A 21,411-nucleotide genomic window follows, 5' to 3' on the forward strand; every position below is an offset into this window, starting at 1 on the left:
TATACAGTAATATAACCCCCCAGCGCTGTATACAGTAATATAACCCCCAGCGCTGTATACAGTAATATAACTCCCCAGCACTGTATACAATAATATAACCCCCAGCGCTGTATACAGTAATATAACCCCCAGCACTGTATACAGTAATATAACCCCCAGCGCTGTATACAGTAATATAACCCCCAGCGCTGTATACAGTAATATAACCCCCAGCGCTGTATACAGTAATATAACCCCCAGCGCTGTATACAGTAATAACCCCCAGCGCTGTATACAGTAATATAACCCCCAGCGCTGTGTACAGTAATATACCCCCAGCGCTGTATACAGTAATATAACCCCAGCGCTGTATACAGTAATATAACCCCCCAGCGCTGTATACAGTAATATAACCCCCAGCGCTGCATACAGTAATATAACCCCCAGCGCTGTATACAGTAATATAACCCCCAGCGCTGCATACAGTAATATAACCCCCAGCGCTGTATACAGTAATATAACCCTCAGCGCTGTATACAGTAATATAACCCCCAGCTCTGTATACAGTAATATAACCCCCAGCTCTGTATACAGTAATATAACCCTCAGCGCTGTATACAGTAATATAACCCCCAGCGCTGTATATAGTAATATAACCCCCCAGCGCTGTATACAGTAATATAACCCCAGTGCTGTATACAGTAATATAACCCCCAGCGCTGTATACAGTAATATAACCCCCCAGCGCTGTATACAGTAATATAACCCCCAGCACTGTATACAGTAATATAACCCCCCAGCTCTGTATACAGTAATATAACCCCCAGCGCTGTATACAGTAATATAACCCCCCAGCACTGTATACAGTAATATAACCCCCAACACTGTATACAGTAATATAACCCCAGCGCTGTATACAGTAATATAACCCCCCCAGCGCTGTATACAGTAATATACCCCCCAGCACTGTATACAGTAATATAACCCCCAACACTGTATACAGTAATATAACCCCAGCGCTGTATACAGTAATATAACCCCCCAGCGCTGTATACAGTGATATAACCCCCAGCGCTGTATACAGTAATATAACCCCCCAGCGCTGTATACAGTAATATAACCCCCAGCACTGTATACAGTGATATAACCCCCAGCGCTGTATACAGTAATATAACCCTCCCAGCGCTGTATACAGTAATATAACCCCCAGCACTGTATACAGTAATATAACCCCCCAGCACTGTATACAGTAATATAACCCCCCAGCACTGTATACAGTAATATAACCCCCCAGCGCTGTATACAGTAATATAATCCCCCCAGCGCTGTATACAGTAATATAACCCCCACAGCGCTGTATGCAGTAATATAACCCTCCCAGCGCTGTATACAGTAATATAACCCCCAGCGCTGTATACAGTAACATAACCCCCCAGCGCTGTATACAGTAATATAACCCCCCAGCGCTGTATACAGTAATATAACCCCCCAGCACTGTATACAGTGATATAACCCCCAGCGCTGTATACAGTAATATAACCCTCCCAGCGCTGTATACAGTAATATAACCCCCAGCACTGTATACAGTGATATAACCCCCAGCGCTGTATACAGTAATATAACCCTCCCAGCGCTGTATACAGTAATATAACCCCCAGCACTGTATACAGTAATATAACCCCCCAGCACTGTATACAGTAATATAACCCCCAGCGCTGTATACAGTAATATAATCCCCCCAGCGCTGTATACAGTAATATAACCCCCACAGCGCTGTATGCAGTAATATAACCCTCCCAGCGCTGTATACAGTAATATAACCCCCAGCGCTGTATACAGTAACATAACCCCCCAGCGCTGTATACAGTAATATAACCCCCCAGCGCTGTATACAGTAATATAACCCCCCAGCGCTGTATACAGTCATATAACCCCCAGCGCTGTATACAGTAATATAACCCCCCAGCGCTATATACAGTAATAGAACCCCCAGCTCTGTATACAGTAATATAACCCCCCAGCGCTGTATACAGTAATATAACCCCCAGCGCTGTATACAGTAATATAACCCCCCAGCGCTGTATACAGTAATATAACCCCCAGCGCTGTATACAGTAATATCACCCCCAGCGCTGTATACAGTAATATAACCCCCAGCGCTGTATACAGTAATATAACCCCCCCAGCGCTGTATACAGTAATATAACCCCCCAGCGCTGTATACAGTAATATAACCCCCCGCACTGTATACAGTAATATAACCCCCCCAGCGCTGTATACAGTAATATAACCCTCCCAGCGCTGTATACAGTAATATAACCCCCAGCGCTGTATACAGTAATAGCCCCCAGCGCTGTATACAGTAATAGCCCCCGGCGCTGTATACAGTAATATAACCCCCCAGCGCTGTATACAGTAATATAACCCCAGCGCTGTATACAGTAATATAACCCCCAGCGCTGTATACAGTAATAGCCCCCAGCGCTGTATACAGTAATATAACCCCCCAGCGCTGTATACAGTAATATAACCCCCCAGCGCTGTATACAGTAATATAACCCCCCAGCGCTGTATACAGCAATAGCCCCCGGCGCTGTATACAGTAATGGCCCCTAGCGCTGTATACAGTAATATAACCCCCAGCGCTGTATACAGTAATATCACCCCCAGCGCTGTATACAGTAATATAACCCCCAGCGCTGTATACAGTAATATAACCCCCCCAGCGCTGTATACAGTAATATAACCCCCCAGCGCTGTATACAGTAATATAACCCCCCGCACTGTATACAGTAATATAACCCCCAACGCTGTATACAGTAATATAACCCCCAGCGCTGTATACAGTAATATAACCCCCACCGCTGTATACAGTAATATAACCCCCAGCGCTGTATACAGTAATATAACCCCCAGCGCTGTATACAGTAATATAACCCCTCGGCACTGTATACAGTAATATAACCCCCAGCGCTGTATACAGTAATATAACCCCCAGCGCTGTGTACAGTAATATAACCCCCCCAGCGCTGTATACAGTAATATAACCCCCAGCGCTGTATACAGTAATATAACCCCCCCAGCGCTGTATACAGTAATATAACCCTCCCAGCGCTGTATACAGTTATATAACCCCCAGCGCTGTATACAGTAATATAACCCCCAGCGCTGTATACAGTAATATAACCCCCCAGCGCTGTATACAGTAATATAACCCCCAGCGCTGTATACAGTAATATAAACCCCAGCGCTGTATACAGTAATATAACCCCCCAGCGCTGTATACAGTAATAACCCCCAGCGCTGTATACAGTAATATAACCCCCAGCGCTGTATACAGTAATATAACCCCCCCAGCGCTGTATACAGTAATATAACCCTCCCAGCGCTGTATACAGTAATATAACCCCCAGCGCTGTATACAGTAATAGCCCCCAGCGCTGTATACAGTAATAGCCCCCGGCGCTGTATACAGTAATATAACCCCCCAGCGCTGTATACAGTAATATAACCCCAGCGCTGTATACAGTAATATAACCCCCAGCGCTGTATACAGTAATAGCCCCCAGCGCTGTATACAGTAATATAACCCCCCAGCGCTGTATACAGTAATATAACCCCCCAGCGCTGTATACAGTAATATAACCCCCCAGCGCTGTATACAGCAATAGCCCCCGGCGCTGTATACAGTAATGGCCCCTAGCGCTGTATACAGTAATAGCCCCTGTTACAGGGTCACCGTACCCAAGGCTGGGTCCCCCTGTTTTGAGGGCTGAGGAATCACCGGTCAGTCCCTCATACGGAGCGCCTGCTATCCACGGATCAGTCAGACCCCCATTCACAGTAAAACAAGAACTTTATTTACAAACACACAGAACTTTATATACAATCTCAATTCACTGCGCACAGAACCCAACCCTCAATCCCATCACTCACATCCCTCACAAATCCCATCACTACGCGCATACTCAGAGGGGCTTGGCTTTCCAGCACATGGGGGGCCCCCAGGGGCCGCTCCCAGCTCCCCGCTTTTGTGAAAGGTTTCTGCACTCACCGTCCTTGCGGTAGAACGCGATCTCCACCTTCCGCTCCTCGGATCCCACCAGCGCCTGCGCGATCTGGGACACGGCGCTGGACGTCGTTCGCGGTCCGTACAGGAAGTCGCAGGTGCACGGCCTCTGCATGACCTCGGCACGCGTGTAACCGCACATGGAGCAGAAGCCATCGTTACAGTAAATCACGGCGCAGTTCTCCACGCGGGCGTTGGCGATGATGAACTTCCTGCCTGCGGAGAAACAACAGACCGTTAGTCCGACCAGTCCTGATAATACATTCCGTACACACCCGCCGCTGCCTGACCAGTCCTGATAATACATCACATTCACACCCGCCGCTGCCTGACCAGTCCTGATAACACATCACATACACACCCGCCGCTGCCTGACCAGTCCTGATAATACATTCCGTACACACCCGCCGCTGCCTGACCAGTCCTGAAAATACATCACATACACACCCGCCGCTCCCTGACCAGTCCTGATAATACATTCCGTACACACCCGCCGCTGCCTGACCAGTCCTGATAACACATCACATACACACCCGCCGCTGTCCGACCAGTCCTGATAACACATCACATACACACCCGCCGCTGCCTGACCAGTCCTGATAATACATTCCGTACACACCCGCCGCTGCCTGACCAGTCCTGATAATACATTCCGTACACACCCGCCGCTGTCTGACCAGTCCTGATAACGCAGTCACACCCCCTACATTACATACAGACCCGCCGCTGTCTGACCAGTCCTGATAATACATTACATACAGACCCGCCGCTGTCTGACCAGTCCTGATAACGCAGTCACACCCCCTACATTACATACAGACCCGCCGCTGTCTGACCAGTCCTGATAATACATTACATACAGACCCGCCGCTGTCTGACCAGTCCTGATAACGCAGTCACACCCCCTACATTACATACAGACCCGCCGCTGTCTGACCAGTCCTGATAACGCAGTCACATCCCCTACATTACATACAGACCCGCCGCTGTCTGACCAGTCCTGATAATACATTACATACAGACCCGCCGCTGTCTGGCCAGTCCTGATAATACATTACATACACACCCGCCGCTGTCTGACCAGTCCTGATAACGCAGTCACACCCCCTACATTACATACAGACCCGCCGCTGTCTGACCAGTCCTGATAATACATTACATACAGACCCGCCGCTGTCTGACCAGTCCTGATAACGCAGTCACACCCCCTACATTACATACAGACCCGCCGCTGTCTGACCAGTCCTGATAATACATTACATACAGACCCGCCGCTGTCTGGCCAGTCCTGATAATACATTACATACACACCCGCCGCTGTCTGACCAGTCCTGATAACGCGGTCACACCCCCTACATTACATACAGACCCGCCGCTGTCTGACCAGTCCTGATAACGCGGTCACACGGATCGAAAAGATCTGATAAAAAACACCCAAAAGAGCTAAATTAATCTGCAAATGACGATTAACCATTTCAGTGCCTGTAAGGAAAGCTGCGCATTCATTTACCTCTGAGGATTATATTAGAATGAAATTTATTGTCCAAAAACCCAATATTTTGGGTCTCGTGATAAAGTCTATCGCGGGTACTCTGTGCCCAAAAACCCCGTATCACGAGTCCCACGGCACCACGACATACGAGCTGCGCCATCACTGACCCGATGTCATTAACCTTACCCAATACACCCCCAAAACCGGCAACTCGAGAACCGGGACCTCCATCCACCTCTAGAACAGAACACGCGAGGAACACGCGAGGAACACGCGAAGAACATGTGAAAAAGACCCTCGTGTCTTCTCACCTCACCGGCAGAAAACCATCCTGGTCAATTACACTTAATCTTCCCCGGATTACACGATAAACGGATCACGCAAATACCTAATTAACGCCAGCCATCCATGGATAGACATTAACCACTTCACTGCCAGACAAACAGCAAACGACCCCCCCCGTATTATTCATTCCCACGTTACAGGCGGGACGGCCCCCAAATCCTGCCTCCTGCCTGTATCCCCCCGGGTCGTCTGCCAGCACCGTTCTCATACCAAATTCAAATATCTACCCTATATATATCTACAGCCCCCCCCCCAGCCCACCATATATATATCTATTCCAACCCCCCCTGGGCAAACAATATATATATATATCTACAGCCCCCCCAGCCCACCATATATATATATCTATTCCAACCCCCCCTGGGCAAACAATATATATATATATCTACATCCCCCCCCAGCCCACCAATATATATCTATCCCCCCCGCAGATTATTAATATTTATTTCTATAAAATTCTTAGAGTGTGTGACTCTAACACACACTTACACTTACACTCACACCCTGACTCTAACACACACTTACACTCACACCCTGACTCTAACACACACTTACACTTACACTCACACCCTGACTCTAACACACACTTACACTCACACCCTGACTCTAACACACACTTACACTTACACTCACACCCTGACTCTAACACACACTTACACTCACACCCTGACTCTAACACACACTTACACTTACACTCACACCCTGACTCTAACACACACTTACACTTACACTCACACCCTGACTCTAACACACACTTACACTCACACCCTGACTCTAACACACACTTACACTTACACTCACACCCTGACTCTAACACACACTTACACTCACACCCTGACTCTAACACACACTTACACTCACACCCTGACTCTAACACACACTTACACTTACACTCACACCCTGACTCTAACACACACTTACACTCACACCCTGACTCTAACACACACTTACACTTACACTCACACCCTGACTCTAACACACACTTACACTTACACTCACACCCTGACTCTAACACACACTTACACTCACACCCTGACTCTAACACACACTTACACTTACACTCACACCCTGACTCTAACACACACTTACACTCACACCCTGACTCTAACACACACTTACACTTACACTCACACCCTGACTCTAACACACACTTACACTCACACCCTGACTCTAACACACACTTACACTTACACTCACACCCTGACTCTAACACACACTTACACTCACACCCTGACTCTAACACACACTTACACTTACACTCACACCCTGACTCTAACACACACTTACACTCACACCCTGACTCTAACACACACTTACACTTACACTCACACCCTGACTCTAACACACACTTACACTTACACTCACACCCTGACTCTAACACACACTTACACTTACACTCACACCCTGACTCTAACACACACTTATACTTACACTCACACCCTGACTCTAACACACACTTCCACTTACACTCACACCCTGACTCTAACACACACTTACACTTACACTCAGACCCTGACTCTAACACACACTTACACTTACACTCACACCCTGACTCTAACACACACTTACACTTACACTCAAACCCTGACTCTAACACACACTTACACTCACACCCTGACTCTAACACACACTTACACTTACACTCACACCCTGACTCTAACACACACTTACACTCACACCCTGACTCTAACACACACTTACACTTACACTCACACCCTGACTCTAACACACACTTACACTCACACCCTGACTCTAACACACACTTACACTCACACCCTGACTCTAACACACACTTACACTTACACTCACACCCTGACTCTAACACACACTTACACTTACACTCACACCCTGACTCTAACACACACTTACACTTACACTCACACCCTGACTCTAACACACACTTATACTTACACTCACACCCTGACTCTAACACACACTTCCACTTACACTCACACCCTGACTCTAACACACACTTCCACTTACACTCACACCCTGACTCTAACACACACTTACACTTACACTCACACCCTGACTCTAACACACACTTACACTCACACCCTGACTCTAACACACACTTACACTTACACTCACACCCTGACTCTAACACACACTTACACTTACACTCACACCCTGACTCTAACACACACTTACACTCACACCCTGACTCTAACACACACTTATACTTACACTCACACCCTGACTCTAACACACACTTACACTTACACTCACACCCTGACTCTAACACACACTTCCACTTACACTCACACCCTGACTCTAACACACACTTCCACTTACACTCACACCCTGACTCTAACACACACTTACACTTACACTCACACCCTGACTCTAACACACACTTACACTCACACCCTGACTCTAACACACACTTACACTTACACTCACACCCTGACTCTAACACACACTTACACTTACACTCACACCCTGACTCTAACACACACTTACACTTACACTCACACCCTGACTCTAACACACACTTATACTTACACTCACACCCTGACTCTAACACACACTTACACTTACACTCACACCCTGACTCTAACACACACTTACACTTACACTCACACCCTGACTCTAACACACACTTACACTCAATAACCACTGTGACGGATCGTCCTGTGCCCCAGACTGGACACATCCGCCCGTCAGCTCCTTCCCTCTCCCAGTAAGCGGACGCGCTGTGGCTGTCTGAAGAAAGCAGTCCCAGACCAGCACTTCCCTCAATCATGAGACAGAACTTCATGCTTTGAGGTTAAAAACAGAACTCTCTTTATTACAAACACACAGAACTTATATACAATCTCCATTCACTGTGCACCGAACCCAACCCCCAATCCTATCAGCCACATCCCCTCACAAATCCCATCAGCCACATCCCCTCACAAATCCCATCACTCCCATCCCCTCACAAATCCCATCAGCCACATCCCCTCACAAATCCCATCACTCCCATCCCCTCACAAATCCCATCAGCCACATCCCCTCACAAATCCCATCACTCATATCCCATCACAAATCCCATCACTCACATCCCCTCACAAATCCCATCAGCCACATCCCCTCACAAATCCCATCACTCACATCCCCTCACAAATCCCATCAGCCACATCCCCTCACAAATCCCATCACCCCCATCCCCTCACCAATCCCATCACCCCCATCCCATCACAAATCCCATCACTCACATCCCCTCACAAATCCCATCACTCCCATCCCCTCACAAATCCCATCAGCCCCATCCCATCACTCCCATCCCCTCACAAGTCCCATCACAAATCCCATCAGCCACATCCCCTCACAAACCCCATCAGCCCCATCCCCTCACAAATCCCATCAGCCACATCCCATCACAAATCCCATCACTCCCATCCCCTCACAAACCCCATCACTCACATCCCCTCACAAACCCCATCAGCCCCATCCCCTCACAAATCCCATCACTCCCATCCCCTCACAAATCCCATCAGCCACATCCCATCACAAATCCCATCAGCCCCATCCCATCACTCCCATCCCCTCACAAATCCCATCACAAATCCCATCAGCCCCATCCCCTCACAAATCCCATCAGCCACATCCCCTCACAAATCCCATCACTCCCATCCCCTCACAAACCCCATCACTCACATCCCCTCACAAACCCCATCAGCCACATCCCCTCACAAATCCCATCAGCCACATCCCCTCACAAATCCCATCACCCCCATCCCCTCACAAATCCCATCAGCCCCATCCCCTCACAAATCCCATCAGCCACATCCCCTCACAAACCCCATCACCCCCATCCCCTCACAAATCCCATCACCCCCATCCCCTCACAAATCCCATCACCCCATCCCCTCACAAATCCCATCAGCCACATCCCCTCACAAATCCCATCACTCACATCCCCTCACAAACCCCATCAGTATACAGGGGATGTATCAGGTGAGGGGATTAAGGGATACAATGGGTTCCCCCACCTGTGTTATCCCCCCTGTAGTGCGGGGGCCGTCGGGGCAGACAGGGCTGTGCTGGCTGATTAAGAGCCCCAGCCAGATTATAGGATCGTCTCTTTGAAGGCCGGAGCTGCAGCCGCATTCAAACCGGGTACAAATAACTATAATAATAATAATAACAGTGAAGATCAGACAGGGTTCCTCACAACCACTATGACCTCCCTGCTTTCCTGTCTCTGCGAGGTGGAGCTGCCCCGGGGGCGATTTCCCCCCCTGCCTCTTGCGCCAGCTCGCCCCGGATGGGGCCGGCATAGAATTGTCGAGGCCCCCCAGGAAGGTGTGACGGGCTCCGTATCGCAAGCGCTGTCTCCCTCTAACCTGATACAACATCCAAGAGATGAAGCCCAGCGCAGGCAGCCATGTTTCCGGGGCCTTCACCGACCCAAAAGGACCCGTGCCGTGATACTCGGCGTCGAGTACCCCACTAAGGGGCAACACCGGAACGAAGGCCCACCCTTCAACGCAAACTAACCGGCCAAATACCACTGGAGTGAAAGCGATGGGCCGGTGGCCGGCCAGAGAGTCCCCCTAATGTCCTTCCTCTTGGTATAAACAGAAGCGTCTCTGAGAGACCTTCCCGACACAAATAAAGTCCTTCTACAGAACGGAGGTATTCCCGTCAGCGTCTCGTACGCCGTCAGACTGTCTCACGCGCTTCGCTCTCCTCCCGGCCGTTTCCAGAGCAGATGCCGAGTGTTTATCTCTGGCAAAGCTCTCCTTCCCGGCACGTCCAGGAATGGAAAATCCAGCCTGTAAATAAATACGGGGCCTTCCCGCCATCGCGCAGGCACAGCGTCCCCTCCACTATCCTGACAACGCGTTCCACCGACACCCCACAACGTCCGGCCTGCCTTTACTCCTACCGTCAGAGTACCCGACGCGCCTGTCTTTACTCCTACCATCAGAGTACCCCACGCGCATGCCTTTATACCCCTACCGTCACAGTACCCGACGCGCCTGCCTTTATACCCCTACCGTCACAGTACCCGACGCGCCTGCCTTTATACTCCTACCGTCACAGTACCCGACGCGCCTGCCTTTATACCCCTACCGTCACAGTACCCGACGCGCCTGCCTTTACTCCTACCGTCACAGTACCCGACGCGCCTGCCTTAATACCCCTACCGTCACAGTACCCGACGCGCCTGCCTTTACACTCCTACCGTCACAGTACCCGGCGCGCCTGCCTTTATACCCCTACCGTCACAGTACCCGACGCGCCTGCCTTTATACCCCTACCGTCACAGTACCCCACACGCCTGCCTTTATACCCCTACCGTCACAGTACCCGACGCGCCTGCCTTTATACCCCTACCGTCACAGTACCCGACGCGCCTGCCTTTATACTCCTACCGTCACAGTACCCCACACGCCTGCCTTTATACTCCTACCGTCACAGTACCCGACGCGCCTGCCTTTATACTCCTACCGTCACAGTACCCGACGCGCCTGCCTTTATACCCCTGCCGTCACAGTACCCGACGCGCCTGCCTTTATACTCCTACCGTCACAGTACCCGACGCGCCTGCCTTTATACCCCTGCCGTCACAGTACCCGACGCGCCTGCCTTTATACTCCTACCGTCACAGTACCCGATGCGCCTGCCTTTATACTCCTATCGTCACAGTACCCGACGCGCCTGCCTTTATACTCCTACCGTCACAGTACCCGACGCGCCTGGCTTTATACTCCTACTGTCACAGTACCCGACGCGCCTGCCTTTATACCCCTACCGTCACAGTACCTGACGCGCCTGCCTTTATACCCCTACCGTCACAGTACCCGACGCGCCTGCCTTTATACCCCTACCGTCACAGTACCCGACGCGCCTGGCTTTACACTCCTGTGTCCTCGTGTCACAGTACCCGACGCGCCTGGCTTTACACTCCTGTGTCCTCGTGTCACAGTACCCCCCCACATGCCGTGGGAGTGAGAGGCGGAGCGCGTCGGGCCCCCGTGGATCAGCTGATGATGTCGTTGCTCTCGGTTTCCCTGGAAATATTTGACGGAGGGATTACAGACATTACAGTGAAGGGAAGGTTACCGAGTTACAGAACGCAGCCGCATGCGCAGACTCTCCTCCTCCCTCCCTATAACAGCCTGATGCAGATAAAGCACCTACCTGCCCCCACGTGTATCACCCTGAGATACCGTTACCACCCCCGCCTGGCGGCAGATGTGACGGCTCCCCAATACCGGTCACGTAAAAGACGCGCATAGAGCTCTTCTGACCGCTCCCCCGTTATAACATAAATTTCATGTTAATTCACAGAATGGCCGCATCCGGGGGGCCGCATCCGGGGGCCGCGTCCGGACGGCAGACCTAAAAACCAGCTGGAGAAGATCCACCAGCTCAATAAATGGAATAAAATGAAATAAAAAGACACAAAGATCCCCAAACTAATGGCCCCCAGCGGGACGGAGCGACTTGCCCCATAATACGGAAGCCCCACCGGTCACCGGCATCAGCCGTTAGTCACTAAATATAAGCCTCGAAACACTAAACCGGGTTCTAGGAGTCGGAATAAGAGACATCGCATTCATTTTATTCCTCCCCAGCCGCGTGTACTGAACGCAGGGGGCATACCCAGGACGCTTCTCGCGCATGCTCAGTAGACATCAATGCAAACAGCGTTGGACTCCATGGGGGTAACAGCAGCCGATCGCTAAAACAGGAAACAATATCTCGGTGATGCCCCCAAACCCCTGGATCTGCCCTCTTCTGCTTTAAAACAGTTTTTGCCCCATAATATAACGTTTTCAGCCATTTGTATGATTCTCACTCTCACTCCCCATCTACTACACCCCGCGACTCCTTATCATACTGCCTGTGGGGAACAATAGAATGCCTCAGTCTTAATCACCCAGTCGGACTCTCTGATTAATGAAAGTCTATGGAGGAACGGACTTCATTAGCATCGCCATGAAGCGTCAGCTCAGTGCGGTGTTTGAGCCGGAAAGTCACCCAAAATATCACATGACTGACAGCGACGGCGGCTCGGGGTCTGCAGATAAGGGGGGTTGGAGGGGGTTGGAGAGAAGCCTCGCGCGTCTGCTTTCTGCGCACCGACCTCCAGGGGATTTCTCATCGAGGAATAAACAGATTACAGGGCGCTAAAAATCCCAACATTATCCGCGACATTCTCCGTCACCGCGACCCACCAATAAGAACGCCCCCCGACCGGATCTCAATACAGACTCCGCCCCACGTAATCCACCCGGATTATACCCCGGATTATAATTTAGTGAAGTCTGCATTCGGGGTATGAGATTCTCTGGTTCCCGGAAAAAATGCACACAGCCATAAAACTCAACTTTCTCTGTTCAGCAGGTGCAGTCCCTCTTTCCTCCCCTGATGCCTCTCTTTCCTCCCTTGATGTCCCTCTTTCCTCCCCTGATGCCTCTCTTTCCTCACTTGACACCCCTCTTTCCTCCCCTGATCCCCCTCTTTCCACCCCGATGTCCCTCTTTCCTCCCCTGATCCCCCTCTTTCCTCCCCTGATGTCCCTCTTTCCTCCCCGATCCCCCTCTTTCCTCACTTGACACCCCTCTTTCCTCCCCTGATCCCCCTCTTTCCACCCCGATGTCCCTCTTTCCTCCCCTGATCCCCCTCTTTCCTCCCCGATGTCCCTCTTTCCTCCCCTGATCCCCCTCTTTCCTCCCCGATGTCCCTCTTTCCTCCCCTGACGTCCCTCTTTCCTCCCCGATCCCCCTCTTTCCTCCCCTGATCCCTCTTTCCTCCCCTGATCCCCCTCTTTCCTCCCCGATGCCCCTCTTTCCTCCCCGATCCCCCTCTTTCCTCCCTTGACGCCTCTCTTTCCTCCCCGATGTCCCTCTTTCCTCCCCTGATGTCCCTCTTTCCTCCCCTGATCCCCCTGTTTCCTCCCCGACGTCCCTCTTTCCTCCCCGATGTCCCTCTTTCCTCCCCTGATGTCCCTCTTTCCTCCCCCGATCCCCCTCTTTCCTCCCCCGATGCCCCTCTTTCCTCCCCTCATCCCCCTCTTTCCTCCCCTGATCCCCCTCTTTCCTCCCCGATGTCCCTCTTTACTCCCCTATGTCCCTCTTTCCTCCCCTGACGTCCCTCTTTCCTCCCCCCGATGCTCCTCTTTCCGGCCGCTCCTCGTATCCATTCCTTACATGTCTCAGATTTGTTTAAACCTCTTCAATGGCCGGAACGTGTAGGTTTTCTCTGTAGGGTTGAAAGAGACTTAAGAGACCTGTTTCTCCTCAGGATTAGTGTCTGTCTTATGTTTAGTAAATAAAGCCCCTGCCGAATTTAACTAAACGGAGGGTTGGAAACGTCACGTAAAAGTTTGGATTTTCTATTAATTATTCCGGGGGTGCTTTGCCATGTGACCAAAACACGAGCGCTGATAGGTTGTTGCTATAGAAACCCTTTATGTGATAAGGTTAATTTCCTTAACATGTTAAATTTCTTTCCATTGTCCTTAAACCTGCCCCATCCCGTCCATTCACCATCCCTCATTCCCCTGCCGTGTGCCCATCCCCCCTTCAAACACCAAGTCATCCGTCCCACTTGAAAGAAACCTTATCGGGATCCTACATTCCTGTCATCTCCGGTCTCCCTTCTCTCCAGTCTCCCTCCTTCTCTCCGGTCTCCCTTTTCTCCAGTCTCCCTCCATCACTCCGGTCTCCCTCCTTCTCTCCGGTCTCCCTCCTTCTCTCTGGTCTCCCTTCTCTCCAGTCTCCCTCCTTCTCTCCAGTCTCCCTTCTCCCAGGTATCCCTTCTCTCCAGTCTCCCTCCATCACTCCGGTCTCCCTCCTTCTCTCCAGTCTCCCTTCTCCCAGGTATCCCTTCTCTCCGGTCTCCCTCCATCACTCCAGTCTCCTTCTCTCCAGTCTCCCTCCTTCTCTCCAGTCTCCCTTCTCTCCAGTCTCCCTCCTTCTCTCCAGTCTCCCTTCTCTCAGGTCTCCCTTCTCTCCAGTCTCCCTCCTTCTCTCCGGTCTCCCTCCTTCTCTCTGGTCTCCCTTCTCTCCAGTCTCCCTCCTTCTCTCCGGTCTCCCATCTCCCAGGTATCCCTTCTCTCTGGTCTCCCTTCTCTCCAGTCTCCCTCCATCAATCCGGTCTCCCTCCTTCTCTCCAGTCTCCCAGGTATCCCTTCTCTCCGGTCTCCCTCCTTCTCTCCAGTCTCCCTTCTCTCCGGTCTCCCTCCTTCTTTCCGGTCTCCCTTCTCTCCACAGGAGGACACGTTATGGAATCAGTAGTGGATGCATGGAGCAGCCTCCCGTCCCAGTAGGTGTGTCTTAAGGAAGTAATGGAACCACTGAAAGCAAACGTTGTTTTGCTGCTTTTCTGCTGCTTTGATGTTTTATTACTCGCCATAAACATAATGATGTTTTTATTAGATAGAACAGCCCCGGAATAATTATAACCCCCCCCCCCGGGACTCCTGACCCTTCACATAAACCGCCCCCGAGCAGAGCAACATCCAATCAGAGATAAGAGTGTCTGGGTGCAATGGTGGGGTAAGGGTGCAGCGAGGGCTCGCTCCGGTGAATCTCCCGCCGCTACTTATACAGGGAATTCTCATTCCAAGGGGTCACAGTAGTGCAGTCACCATGGCAACCGGTGCAATGTTCCTGCTAACTTCCATGTCATCAGACCTGTTATCCCAGGGTCCTCGGGCCAGGCCTGTGTATAAAGTATATATAGCAGGCATATTTGGGACCTCTCAGGGTTTTTGCCCCAGTCTCAGGGCAAAAGGGGCAGATTCTCAGTTGATGCCTTTGCTCTCAGTATGTTTTGGGTGATATCCCTGCTTGAATGCAGGTGACTCCATTAAGTGTATCTTTAAATAAAGACAAGTCACGGTTTCCGTGACGATTGGTATTAGAACCGTTGGGTGAACACAATTGCAGAGCCTTTATGATGGGCTATTAAAGGGTTAATAGTTAAAGCGTCTCCGGGCAGCTTGTTTAGAGCGTTCCCAGGTCTGATAATATGAGAGATATACCCCCAACTGGAGCCCACCGGGTATCAGTTACTGGAGATATACCCCCAACTGGAGCCCACCGGGTATCAGTTACTGGAGATATACCCCCAACTGGAGCCCACCGGGTATCGGTAACTGGGAAACATACCCCCAACTGGAGCCCACCGGGTATCAGTAACTGGAGATATACCCCCAACTGGAGCCCACCGGGTATCAGTAACTGGAGATATACCCCCAACTGGAGCCCACCGGGTATCAGTAACTGGAGATATACCCCCAACTGGAGCCCACCGGGTATCAGTAACTGGGAGACATACCCCCAACTGGAGCCCACCGGGTATCAGTTACTGGGAGACATACCCCCAACTGGAGCCCACCGGGTATCAGTTACTGGGAGATATACCCCCAACTGGAGCCCACCGGGTATCAGTAACTGGGAAACATACCCCCAACTGGAGCCCACCGGGTATCAGTAACTGGGAAACATACCCCCAACTGGAGCCCACCGGGTATCAGTTACCGGGAGACATACCCCCAACTGGAGCCCACCGGGTATCGGTAACTGGAAACATACCCCCAACTGGAGCCCACCGGGTATCAGTTACCGGGAGACATACCCCCAACTGGAGCCCACCGGGTATCGGTAACTGGAGACATACCCCCAACTGGAGCCCACCGGGTATCGGTAACTGGGAGACATACCCCCAACTGGAGCCCACCGGGTATCGGTAACTGGGAGAAATACCCCCAACTGGAGCCCACCGGGTATCGGTAACTGGGAGACATACCCCCAACTGGAGCCCACCGGGTATCGGTAACTGGGAGACATACCCCCAACTGGAGCCCACCGGGTATCAGTAACTGGGAAATATACCCCCAACTGGAGCCCACCGGGTATCGGTAACTGGTAGTTGCTAGTTATGATCTTGACTCGACCTTAACATGCAGACGGGGGCATTTACTCCATGACAATGCCCACCAACGGTTCCTGTTGAGGAAAGAAAGTTCCCCGTCTTAGAGCCCCGTCTGGTGCGCGTGGCAGAACACTCTGCTCAGCATAACCCCCGGCGGATCGTCCGACAGCTCGTTTTACCGGCCCCACCGCCACGCAGTGTAGTCACGTAACCGTCTAATGTACCGGGATGATCCTGACCTTCGATATTGGCTCCCCGCTGGGTCTGACATTCACCCAAACTCACTACACAACTGATATATAACCATAGCCACGAGGTGCCACAAACTGCCACGAACTGCCACGAACGCGTCCCCCGGCACAAACGTTACGGAGACTTTCCCTCGACAGACGCAAGATATCTTATAATTCTTATTAGAAATCCTGTGAGTCACGGACAACATTCACCGAGATGGAGAACTGACTGCTCCACTCAGTTACTGGCACTCAGACAGGAAGGGGTTAAACTGCGTGTTAATTAATTATATCTCACAGGAGAGGGTTAAAAATAAGCCAAATATCATGACACATAATGCGAAGAAGTAAATGAAGAGAGGGAGTGAAAGGCAGAAAGGATAAGAGAGTGGAGCGGATCGGAGAGAGGGAGTGAAAGGCAGAAAGGATAAGAGAGTGGAGCGGGATCGGAGAGAGGGAGAGCGGCTGACAGCCTACGAGACGCAGCTCACACAAAGTGAGACTTAATGACTCACCAGGAGAGCAGCGCCAGGAGAAGCAGCGCCAGGAGAAGCAGCGCCAGGAGAAGCAGGTAGTGACGCAGTCACGAAACAAAGAGAATGGAAGAAAACCTCTGTCAGCCCCCCGAAAAAACCTCTGGGACCCCCACACCCCACCCGGCCGCGGAGCCGCCGCTCACCCCCAGTCACTTACTTTGTCCCTCGAACTTGCGTATGATGGTGTCCAGGAAGGTGTTCTGAGGAGCTACGTGGCCTCTGCGGACGGGCATCCTTACCCCGTGGGCATGTCCTGGTCGCTAGCCTCCTAACCCTTCCTGTCGTCCGTCACATGGAGCCACTGATTGGGGGCCGTTGCCAAAGCGAGCAGCGAGATTTCGAGACACGATACGCGTTTCTTCCACCAATCACGAGCGTAAAGTGCAGAGAGGTTCTAGAACCGTGAGAAGAATCCAACGGGGGCCACGACTCAGAAATGGGGTCGGAAAATAGAATAATCCAGTAAGGTCCAGGCAGGAGGAAAGCGGTGGTCAGGGGGGCTGCCCCACACCTTCAATAGCACTTAACCGGTGGGTAGTAGCCTTCCCCGACTGCTACCCAATGCCCATGGTCTTCTCTTGGCTCATTGGTGGCTGAGCAGGTCCGAGCCGATGGCGATATGATGGGTAACTAGGGGGACGGTGTCTGGGAGGGGTAGATAGAGACGGGTTACCCCGAGACACGTCCACCTGCTATTACTGCCTTCCTGCACCTGTATTCAAATCACCCCCGGCTCCGCTCCGCTCTCCTCCAGAGCTCCCTCCTCCCAAATTGCATAAAAGTGTAATCCAAGCCTGGGTGAAACACGTGGGCAAACGAGCAGCGATTAACTCCTGGTGAACTGCAGCACCGCACACTGATGTGGCCCTAAAGCCTCAGGTCTATGGAGGGTCCACCTAATCGTGGTCAGAAGAAGCAACGGAGAGAACGCATCCACGCGCTGAGGCCACGCCGGGACAAACTGGAAGCGCCCTCTACGCTGGTCATCGGTCAAAAGGTACAAGGTCAACTGAGCGGGGGGCCGGCACCGGAGGACCAGATACAATAAAGCAACTAGGGGGTAACGCTATGCAGATCATTAGTGTCATTGCCCATAGAATATACAGCATGGCTTCTGTCATACATACTTAGGGGGCCACAAATACGCCACGCAGAGGGGGCCACAAATACGCCACGCAGAGGGGGCCACAAATACGCCACGCAGAGGGGGCTACAAATACGCCACGCAGAGGGGGCCACAAACACGGCACGCAGGGTCTGAATATTAGGAAAAGTAGCCTACAGAAACCCCCAGCAAACTCTCTAACACTCAGCCAGGGTGCACAGCCGACAGTTCTTATTATCAGTCGGCGCCTCACGCAGGCAACAAAGTCTCTCGAGGACAAAGCCCAGCCAGGAGGGTCTAAAGTGAAGTCCCATAACACAGGGCACGAGCCGGCACAGCCAATCACAGCCCTCCCTGAAGCGACCCACGCCAGAGAAACAGTGGGGTACGTCCGCGAAGTGGGGGTCTCAGCTGTGTCCTCTAAGACAGATAACCCTTGGTGATGACGAAGGACCGACTCCTCTCGCTTTCCGCCCAGCAGCAGCCGTTCGCGGGGAGAGCCCAAGCGTTGACGGGCGTGAAACGTCAGTGGCACTAATGGGTCTATCCCGTGGCCTTGGGCACCCCAGCGCAGTTATCCCATGATCCTCTGCTGCAGAAGGCGGGAATCGCTGGGGGGTCCGGATGGGAAGCTGATCAGACCCTCAGATCCAGCAGACAAGTTCCTGCGATCACCTGCTCTGTGGCGCTGCCGCCGTCGGCCCCAGCGGCACAGGAGACGGACGCCGTTCTGCACGCTCTCTCTCCTACACGGACGGCAGGCGGCCGGCGCCGTCTCCTCCAGAAGGCATCCCCTTATTAGGAGAGAAGGCAGAAGGAGATGCTGTAGGAGACGGATGGTGTTTTGCCTCCTATCGCCTGCGGCGGCTGCTCCTCCTTCTGCCTCCCCTTTCTCCTCCTCGCTCAGACAGGGGGGAATCCCAGCTGGGAAGCATCAGGGCTGCAGCCTCCTGTGTTATGAAAAGGAAGGGTGTGGATGGAGAGGACAGGTTGGTGAGTGCAGCGTGCGCTCCCTGCTCACGGGGGAGGGAAGCTGCGAGGAGGAGCCACGGACGGTGATAAAGCAGCATCCGCGGCGTGTCCGTCTGCCGGGAGAAAGCGCTGTGAATCAGCATCTCTGCACGGGAACAAGTGCATGCGCGTCTATAAACCGCAGGAAATGCGCGTCGCACCGACAACATTCCTGTAATGTGTCTAGAACCCGCGGCACGAAAACGCTGCTCACTCACCTGCATCAGCAGCGGCCCCCGCCGTCTTTCCACAATAAGCCCAGCTGCGGCCAGCGATGACCACCGGCGCAGAACCCCTCCGAGTCCCCCGCAGAATCGGGGCAGAAAACAGCAACGTTTGGTTAAAATAAGTACTTTCTATGTGTTAATGAGAGGAGTAAATACGGAGCCATTAGCATCGCCTGCATACATCCAGACCCCAAGAGCTTGCAATTACCCCCAATATACAGAGGAACGAACCTTCAGACAGAAAAGGACCCGTTTTATACTCAAACGATTTCTGCCCCTGACGCAGCCAGAGCTTCCATTCCAGGACGGGCAAACAAACCGGTTTCTAAGGGTGGTGGGCAAGCGGACACCTGGTCATTACAGGGGCAATCCGCCAATAGGCAGGGTAACACCATCGGCCATATAGTCGCAGGGCACACAACCTGAACCTCAGCCAGAGAGGTCTCATGCGCGATCTGAGGGCCCTCTAGAATTATGCCGGTGCCCCTGAAGGTCGAGGAATCGGTGCCTCAGGATTAAACTGCCCCCTCAGGTGGGGTCATGTGCCTTCTGCTGGATTTCTCTTGGGACCCCGTCAGGTGGTGGTCTGTCGGGATAATGCAGGTTCTACACAAGGAGGGTCATTAAGCTGCTTTGGGGGCTTTTTCCAGACCTGAGGAGATCTTTGTCGCGCGGCCCGGCTGCCCCAAGAGAGAGACGCGGCCCCCGAGGAGCAGAAGCAGTCACGCAACTCTCCATCACCTACAAATCCAGCCGCTAACTGCCCCTAACAGCCATCAGTCTAAGCAAGCCCCCGAGTCTGGATCCGAAGGGCCACCTTGAAGCCGTGATCCCGGGGAAGTGGGTTGGTGACTCCCCACCGAGTCCTCCGCTGAGCAGACGAGACGCCCTTCACAGACTTCCTATCAATAAATAATAACCCCGCCGGCCGCTGGGAAGCGGGGTGCTGGGAACGGCGCCGGGGCTGGTGGGGCAGCCGCTGTAGGACACACTGGGGAGGTGGGACCCCTAAGGTTGGCCCTGCGAGGACGGACAGGCAGGGGGCATATTGGCACACAGAAAAGGGGTAGGTTAGTGTACAGACAGGGGCAAGCGGGGTAACAGATACCCAGGCAAGTAGCACATTAGTGAACAGGAAGATTTTCGGACAGGGCAGCTAAGTAGTCAGAAGGGGCAGGGCAGCCCAGGGTTAGGAGGCAGCTGTTTGCTCTCAATCCGCTCATAACACTGAATTATTTATCAGAAACTGCAGATGGTTCTAATCCGACACCTTAAAGGACGGATCGGGGCGGGGGAAGGGCAGTAAGAGGCATCCTGCCGTCACCGCCAACAAATAACCCCTGCATGCCTTCCACCTGCCCAGCGTCTCCACCCCACAACCCTGAGCTGCCCCATCACACACACACCAGCAGCTGAGGGTAGGGAGAGCACATCCGCAAAGTGCTGCCCCCTGCAGGAGGCGGGATCCGTAACGGCAGCCATACCTGGGGCCTCCTTCCCAGGGCAGGGCTAGCCCCAGGCATCCTTTAT

General features: G+C 52.3%; 1 protein-coding gene across 1 annotated transcript in view; it reads right to left on the reverse strand.

Moving 5' to 3' along the window:
* KCNH2 (potassium voltage-gated channel subfamily H member 2) overlaps positions 1-17,807 on the reverse strand; it is a 74,951-nt gene extending 57,144 nt beyond the window's left edge. The window contains exons 1-2 of the mRNA XM_053466053.1: positions 17,696-17,807; positions 4,034-4,264 (exon numbers count right to left, since the gene is read on the reverse strand). Coding sequence (XP_053322028.1) covers positions 4,034-4,264; positions 17,696-17,771 — 307 coding nt within the window. The 5' untranslated portion in view covers positions 17,772-17,807. The remainder of the gene's footprint in view (positions 1-4,033; positions 4,265-17,695) is intronic.
* Between the last annotated feature and the right edge of the window lie 3,604 nt (positions 17,808-21,411).

The sequence above is a fragment of the Spea bombifrons genome, chromosome 5 (assembly GCF_027358695.1).
Source record: "Spea bombifrons isolate aSpeBom1 chromosome 5, aSpeBom1.2.pri, whole genome shotgun sequence".
NCBI lineage: Eukaryota > Metazoa > Chordata > Amphibia > Anura > Pelobatidae > Spea > Spea bombifrons.